The following is a 7,822-nucleotide window of genomic DNA, read 5'->3' as shown; positions in this document are numbered from 1 at the left end:
GTGCCTTAACTAAAAATACAGAATAATGTCAGTTTTCAGACCTGCAAGGCCTTTGAGAGCTCAGTCCACTAAAAGCTAAGCGATCTTTCTGTAAGAAGACATTTTAATAAACATGATGATTATATACGACACTTTATCAAGATGCAAGGTTGAAGGAGTGAATGTAATGTTACTGATGGGAATAATTCCCTCTTCAGAGGTTGCAGAAACTTCCTGTATTTCAGCTCAAGCACTTATGAAATTATACATCTTCATACTTTTGATCATTACTTCCATTGTTTAATGTAACTCTGTGTGTAACAGAGATGACACGCTAAACCAAATCATACATTTATTTCAATATTTAACATTTATTGCAAGGATCTTGCTGAAGCAGCAAGTTGTAAGGTCTTCTGATAACCCATCAGTTTCTGCAGAAACTTAAATTTTTATTTTTAATTCACCCCATTGGTTTCAAAGATGATCCAAATCAGTTCAAGATGAGGCTGTCTTTATTCTGCAACTGCAAGCTGTCATCAGCCAAATTAATCTCTGCGTATTCCCCTTGTATTTAACAGCAAGTTATTCACCACCCCATCTATCTCATGGGTGTGGAGAATCTGGAAGCTACTGGTGAAGATGAAAATGTAAAAACTGTTAAATCATTTCAGTGCTAGTCATTTGAACGGCCACTTAATGGTGATACTTAGGGAGAAAGACCTCTTTCTTTTCTGGGTTTTCCTCCAAGCTTTGTGTTAGCTCTTGTTCATTTGGTTGATGAAAGCTTTTAGCAAAACAGATATTTGTACAAACTTTACTTCGAAGAAAATTTTTATATCTGAGTGGAATGACAACCAGAAGCAGCTGCCATTTATTTAGGGAGGAAAGGATTAAATGTGTATGACCAGAAGTTTCCACACAAATGTGGAACAGAACCATTTGGAATAAGGCGTTGCTGTTAGAGGGTTATCAACAACACAGGTTTCTAGATAGAGTTTAAAAAAAAACCCCAGATTGTTTCTATTTATACCTGCGTTTGCCTTGGTAACCGGAGACTGCATGAGAGATGCAGTATTTTCCCACCATGGATGTCTCCAAAATCCATGCGCAGCCATGCGCTACATCCAGCGTCTGCAGAACTATCACAAGAACTGTCACATTCATTTCTAAGAGAGGATTTTACATATTAAGCAGCAAAGAGAAGATTTCAGAAAGGGAGTTATATTAGTAAAGATTCAAAATAATTTGTACTCATTTCTATCTTATCTACTTGATTCTTTGATCTTCTAAGTATTACAAGGACCATCGCTCTTAAACACTTTGTGTTAATTACCCTGGGCAGCTTAATCGAATCTGAGGTGGCAGGACTTACAGTTGGCTACGTTATGCCTGCTCTATCAAGTAGTTGAATTAGGTAAGAATGGACTTGAATCAGTGTTTCTTTAAACTTTAACTCATTCTTGCTTACCTTAAAGTCAGCTGTTTCCTACTTGGCAAGATTATGTGCAGCTTAGGTATCCTTATAGCCCTCTGCAGTGCTTAAAAGCTGAACCAGGCTATGCTCTCGCAATTTTACTGTTGTGCTGAGCTTTAGCCCTGCTGGGAGAAAAAGCATTTCAGTTCTGGGCATCTGTTTTAGCCATAATTCTGTGTTGTTGAGTTTTTCTTATCCTTCTATTGTCAGGAAAGGTAGAAGAAACCAAGTGTCTTTCTCTGCCACTGTAATACCCAGCTGCTGCATCTTCTTAGAAAATGGATACAGAAAAGGGAAGAGCAGGTAGATGTAGGCTTAGAATGAATATGGGGAATCAGGGCCCAGACTGAAATTCTAGTGGACTTGGTTCTCTTTTAAAGCTTCACTATCCAGTTATGATCTGGAAAGTAATTTCTGATCTCCGGTCTAAGGTTCGTGGAAGTCAGTGCCAAAGCAACTTTATCAGGGAAGAAGGGGAAATACTTCTGGAAGCAGGGCAGGATCAGTAGAGAATCTGCTGGGCTCCAAAGACATTCAGGGCATCCTAACAAACCCACATTATTGGGATAAAAGCACTTGCTGCATTGTCATCTTTGAGAACAAATGTATAAATTTTCACATACAGCATTTTTTTCACTCCAGTTGCTCTTCAGCCAGACCCTTGGTCTTATGACTGCAGGAGAAGAAAACTGATCATCTGAGGCAGAAAGGAGGCAGTTGGGAGCACTGGAGCCCTGCCACACTCCTCCACATTTTGGTTGGAGATCCCAAGGCTGACGTGGTTCTGGAAGCAGAGGCCAAAGCTTTGTGCCATTTGGGAGTTTTCCTCTATTTGCCTGATGGTGTAGTTTAGGCACAGTGTAAGTGACTCAAAAACTCATTCAAACAGAGTTCTCATTTCAAGTGTAATCATTCTCATTGCTTTTCCCACACTGCCTATATAAATAATTAAAAAAATAATCGAGATAATAGCACAAGCAATTTCAAACTCAAAAGCAGTAGTGGCAAGGGACCAGTACTTTAGGACATAAAACCACAGTAAGCTGAATCATCACACTCGTTCTGGCATGTTTATGAGGAGAAGTCTGAGTTGCCATAATTCAAGTATGAACCGGTTTGGGGCAAGTGAAATTTTGGTTTCCATTCTCCTACAGCAGCAGAACCCTAAAGACAAGCTTTATTTCCTGTTACCCCTGTGCAGCCTGTAATGATTCTTGAAAAAGATTTTCATGAATCCTGTCCCACTCTGTTGAAATTGCCAGTATTTAGATGTTACCACATTTGCTTTTGTCTGCTAGTCAGATTTGCTGCTCCCTGTGGGAAATAGTGGGGATGTTTTCTGGAGCTTGTTAGGCTCCCCAGCTTCGAAGGGCTGGCCTTGCCCCATCGGTGGTGTCACTGGGATATACCACGCTGCCACAGAGCCTCTGGAGATGGGTGCAGAGAAGGTGTGCTGCTCCCCTGCCCTGCTCCCAGGGGCTGAGGAGCACAGTTAGAGGCGCCGAGCCTTTCTGTGGAGTACCTGCAGCACAGCCTCCGGGCAGCCAGAGTGCAAGGGCTGCCAGGACACTTCCCTGGCTCTCCCATGGCCTTTAGCAGTCTTTGGAGCTAGTTCAAGTAACAAAGGAGAGGAGCACTGTGTTGTTTTGCCAAACGAGATTAAATGGAGCCAAAGGTGAAGAGAAGCCCATGCACAAACAGCGCCACAGGAGCATTACCACCTCACCGCCAGCCCAGAGCAGCTTTGCCTGTGCTGCCTTGGTCAGTGCTCCACTGAGATGCAGAAGAACTGCTCTGTTTTTGCCATGGTTACCCAGTCCCAGGGACCGCTTCCAGGCTGGTGATGAGCACTTGCAGTGATAATGCTCTCCGTGCCAGCAATGGAGGACGAGGCCGGTGGGCTGGACAAACGCCTTCCTTTGCACTGCCTTCCAAAGACTCCCGAAACAAAAGCCAGAGGCTGGCACGGCAGGGAGGCTGCGGGGACATTGGCAATGTCCCACAGGGAAACGCCGTACCTTGTGGTGTGGCGGTAGGTCCGCGGGAGCTCCTCCGGGCCCAGCCTCCCGCAGGAGGCACCGCGCGGCTTCTCCCCAGCGCCGGCCACGGGCACAGCCCCGCACCACCCCCGGGTCGCCTTCCGTCCTGTCCCCCAGCCCGCTCCCGTCGCGGCTGAGGGGCAGGAGCGCTCAGCCCAGCCCAGCCCAGCCCACCGCAGCGCGGCCCGCTGTGCCCGGGTTGTGATCGCCCCCCGGCTCGGCCGCTCGGCGCCGCCGTTCCCGTCCGGGCGGTGCGAGGAGGCCGCGCCCGCCCCGGGCTGCGGCGCTGGGGGCCGGGCCGGGCGCTCTGCGGCAGCGCCGGGGCTGCGGTTCCGGAGGAGCGGGTCGGGCCCAGGCGAGGAGCCGGGCCCAGGCGAGGGGCCGGGGCTCTGCCGGTGGCGGACCCGGGCCACCCCCTTCCCGCGGCTCGGGGAGCGCGGGGCTCGGGCAGGGCCCGGCCGGCGGCCGAGGCCGCAGCCAGCCGGGGCCTGCAGTCGCCGGCGACGGGATGGCCCTGGTGCCCTACGAGGAGGGAGCCGGCTGGGGAGCGCGGCAGCTGCACAGCCCTTCGGCCACCTTCCACTTCGCCAGCCGCACCATCCGCCTGCAGCAGGACTGGCGGGGGCTGGGGGTGGCGGCCGTGGTCTGGGACGCGGTAGGTGTTCACGCCGAGCGGAGCTTTCCTGCGCTCCGTGGCTGCCTGTGGCGCTTGCCGGGCTTTCAGGATCACCTTATAAAATTATTTAACTTTAAAATGTAAAGGGAAGGCTTTTTTCCTTCTTCTTTTTTCTTTTATTTTCTTTTTTTTTTCCTTCCTCCGGAAAGAAAATATTAAACTCTGCTTTACCTTTTTTTTTTTTCCTTCCCTCATAAGAGATCCTGAAGGACTTCAAGGGAAATGGGCCACCTAAATCTTGCACGGCCACTACCAAATACAGGAAATATCCCGCATAACTCACAGAACTCTCACCCATTTCTTAACAATGGCTGGTGATGTTTGCTTGGCACCCTTCAGAGCACAGCATGGATCGCTGCTTGTAGCCTCCAGGAGGACTGCTGATAGACTTTATCTTGGGGATAGGAACAGTCCAAAACAGAGGGGTTTGTGGCAGGCCCAAAGCTGCAGGGCAGTTGCTCACAGCACCACTGTAGAAATCCAAGGGCTTCCCGTCAGCCAGGTCTCAGGTCCACACACAAATTGCTCTTTTACCTCTAGTTTAAAAGAACAAGCATAGCAGTTTTAGCAAACTCCTCAAATGAATTGGTGTACAGGGCTGTTGGTCTTTCTGGACATCAGCTTTGACAGAACTTGCTCTGGAGAGAGCTCCTTGTCAAGATTGATATAAAATACAACACATTAGATACAACCAGATAGAAGAGTTATTTCTTTACATTCCCTATTGTCCTTCCTGATGGTATGCCAGTGTTGTGCAGAAACCTTTTGAAATACTATGTAAGAGATTATGAAGCCTTATTCTTGTCTTTTGCAATACTGTGTTCATTCACTAGTGTTTGACACCACTTCAGCTTTTCCTTTCCAAATGCAACTCCTTCTACCTCCTGTTATGTTTGGGGATTCATGAAGCACTTACCACATCTGAGTTGTAACCTCTATGGTTCTTTTTTCTTTCTGCCAGCAAAAGCCTTCCGTAAAACTCATAAAAAGACCACATGTGCACACAGGAGGCAGAGAAGGGTTGAAGGAAATCTTGCTGCAGACCTGAAGTGCCTGACTCTTCCCATAACCTTCTCTTGGGTTAAGCCAGAAACCCTGTGTTTGGTATTACTGAAATGAGCCCTGTGCTAAATTGTCTTTGTCTCTTGGCTTAGGCTGTTGTCCTGTGTGCTTATCTGGAGATGGAAGGCATTGATCTCAGGGATCGGTCTGTGATTGAGCTGGGAGCTGGGACTGGATTGTTGGGAATAGTGGCCACTTTATTAGGTAAGGGCTTTTTTGTTTGCTCATTTAAAACACTTTACAACTGTAGTAAAACTAGTGCTTTTACATCTGGTATAGTGTGAGCACCAAAGCTGCATATGTGAACTGTGATGGTTCCTCTCTGAGTCATCTTCCTTTCTCGTTAGACTTGAGAGCCTGCTGCGATATTTGTTGTAGTGATGGTGCCACTGCAGTTTACTTTATGGCGGGACCCTGTTAAGGCTGACGCCTGTTACCATGGCAGGAAGCTCAGCAGCAATCAGCTCTGCAGCTATTCTCCCCCGGGGAACAAGTGCTGAGCTTCCCGTCTTCCACATGTCCTCGTATGCAGATAAAGCTACAGACAGAAACGGCTCTGAGCTTGCGTAAGCTGTGTTAGCCTGTCTTGCAGACAGGCAAGCCAAGGTCTGGAGAAATGAAGTGATTTGCCGGTGGATCTGTCTGTGGCTGAAGCAGGGACTGGGACTGTTAAATTTGTGCTACCTGTCCCAGGTTAACTTTGTAATTCAAAACTCTAGTGGCTGTGCAAGGTGCCTACTGAAATAATAGAAACAGAGCCTTTGACAAAATACAGTCATGCCGTGCAAAATCACACAGGCATAACTTTGACCTGTGAAAGAGGCTCTCTAGCTGCCTGTCTCCTACTGAAAAATATGGGATTGAAGCAGGTTAATGGTAACAACCCCTCTAATTCATTCTTTTGTTGCCTATGGAAAGACAGAAGGTAACTCCGTGACTTTCATGCACTAAGAAAAAGCACTAGAAAACTTTCTGTTCCCTTCCCAACTTAATCTGCACTGTATATTCTTAAGTGACTGATGAAGGGTAGGATGTAGGTAGATAGTGGGGGTTTTGGGTGTTTTGTTCTTTTGTTTGTTTGTTTTTAATCAGGCAGTTCAGGGAAATTGTTAATGTTTCACAAGGAGCCTGCTGGACTTAAAGCATTGTATTCTGCATGCTGTATTTATGGACTCTGACTGTTTGAGCTGTGTACTCCTGTACTACTTAGGTGCTCGTGTTACTATGACAGACAGGGAGGCAGCACTGGAATTCCTGGAGTCAAACGTACAGGCTAATTTACCCTCTGAACTACGTCCGAGAGCTGTGGTGAAGGAGCTGACTTGGGGAAAAGACCTGGATAACTTCCCTCCAGGAGCATTTGACTTCGTCCTGGGTGCAGACATCGTTTATCTGGAAGAAACTTTTGCAGAGCTGCTTCAGACGCTGGAGCACCTGTGCTCAGAGCAAACTGTGATTCTTCTTGCCTGTCGTATCCGCTATGAACGGGATCACAAGTTCTTGAAGATGCTGAGAGACCGTTTCTCCGTATATGAGGTCCACTATGATTCCAGTAAGGATGTTCATATCTACAAAGCACAGAGGAGTAGTCGCAAGGATGACTTTTGACTCTACGCCTTGTTAATAAACCACTGCTGCTGTTCAGTTCTCCCCTTTGTTTCTACTCAATACACTCAATCCTAAGCATAAAGTTGCAGTTGTGTTATTTCACTGGCTTCTTGTTCTGATGGTCTTGTCTGATAACTTGGTCTGACACAGCAAGGGCTGCACTTCTGTTCTGCATATTGAACCTCTGCTTCATTTTGGAATACAGTTGTGTAGGGTCTTCCACTGACTTTTTATCAAATGTAATTTTTGAAACTGATTTAAGCTGCAGAAATCTCCAGGCATCAAAATTATTATCAAATTATTATTATCTGTTGTTTAAAATCAAACCACGCTTAGTTCCTGTGGGAAACGTGTGTTACAGTGGGTTTTTTTCCTCTTATCATTTCTTTAACTCTGAAAAGTGGATGAAATAGAAGCTAATCCTCCAGCTCTAAATGTTTTAACTCTTCAGGCCTTTGCATCTTAAAAGCGGTGGTAAAAGAAGCCACTTAAAGGGCAAAAAGAAACAAAGGCAACTGCTATAAAGTTGTTCTATTACTGTCACTGCTGAATTGAAGAATAGGGAAACAAAGAACAAGATCTGGATCAGGGGGCTGGGAATCAAGATTGCCAAGTAAGCCAACTTAGAAATCAGTGGTATTTTTACCTGACTTGCAGACGTGGGGGCTATGCCTGCAGTACCAAAGCGGTTGTGGTTCACGGGTTGTCCTTAGCAAGTCTCCCCCACACAGATAAAGGCTCCTTGGAGGAGATACACATGCACATGAAAGTGAAACATGCAGATTCAAACTGTTCTTTAAATATCAAATCAGTCCTTGACTCTCAAAGTACTGCTAAATAATCTTCTACTTTCTACATTCGTTTATGCCCCCTCTGTCTCTGAGAGTTGTTATTTAGGAGAGGAGGGTGCCGCTGTAAAGTCTTTGTAGCAGGGGAAATAGTTATTCTTGTATTACTCAGGACCTTGGGGCAGTGTCTAGATTT

General features: G+C 46.4%; 1 protein-coding gene and 1 long non-coding RNA gene across 3 annotated transcripts; one reads left to right on the top strand and one right to left on the bottom strand.

The window, feature by feature from the left end:
- Positions 1 to 326: 326 nt before the first annotated feature.
- Positions 327 to 4,121, bottom strand: LOC113993365. The gene is made up of 2 exons (XR_003542611.2): positions 1,448 to 4,121; positions 327 to 1,118 (listed from the first exon to the last, which is right to left on the bottom strand). It is a non-coding gene; the product is annotated as an uncharacterized LOC113993365 (long non-coding RNA).
- METTL21A (methyltransferase like 21A) lies at positions 3,304 to 6,920 on the top strand. Of its 2 annotated transcripts, none has more exons than XM_039389631.1 (3): positions 3,304 to 3,485; positions 5,323 to 5,434; positions 6,441 to 6,920. In XM_039389631.1, the coding sequence occupies exons 2-3, from the start codon at positions 5,350 to 5,352 to the stop codon at positions 6,836 to 6,838; spliced, it is 483 nt and encodes a 160-aa protein (XP_039245565.1). In that variant the 5' UTR covers positions 3,304 to 3,485; positions 5,323 to 5,349; the 3' UTR covers positions 6,839 to 6,920. The 2 variants fall into 2 exon arrangements, with proteins under 2 accessions (XP_039245565.1, XP_027587189.1); XM_027731388.2 differs by lacking the exon at positions 3,304 to 3,485 and adding an exon at positions 3,516 to 4,147.
- Positions 6,921 to 7,822: the final 902 nt, after the last annotated feature.

Source organism: Pipra filicauda, unplaced genomic scaffold (assembly GCF_003945595.2).
Source record: "Pipra filicauda isolate LSUMZ 115617 unplaced genomic scaffold, ASM394559v2 scaffold74_size2892960_pilon, whole genome shotgun sequence".
Lineage (NCBI taxonomy): Eukaryota > Metazoa > Chordata > Aves > Passeriformes > Pipridae > Pipra > Pipra filicauda.
Note: the sequence above shows the minus strand (reverse complement) of the source record. Positions and strands in the feature narration are given on the sequence as shown.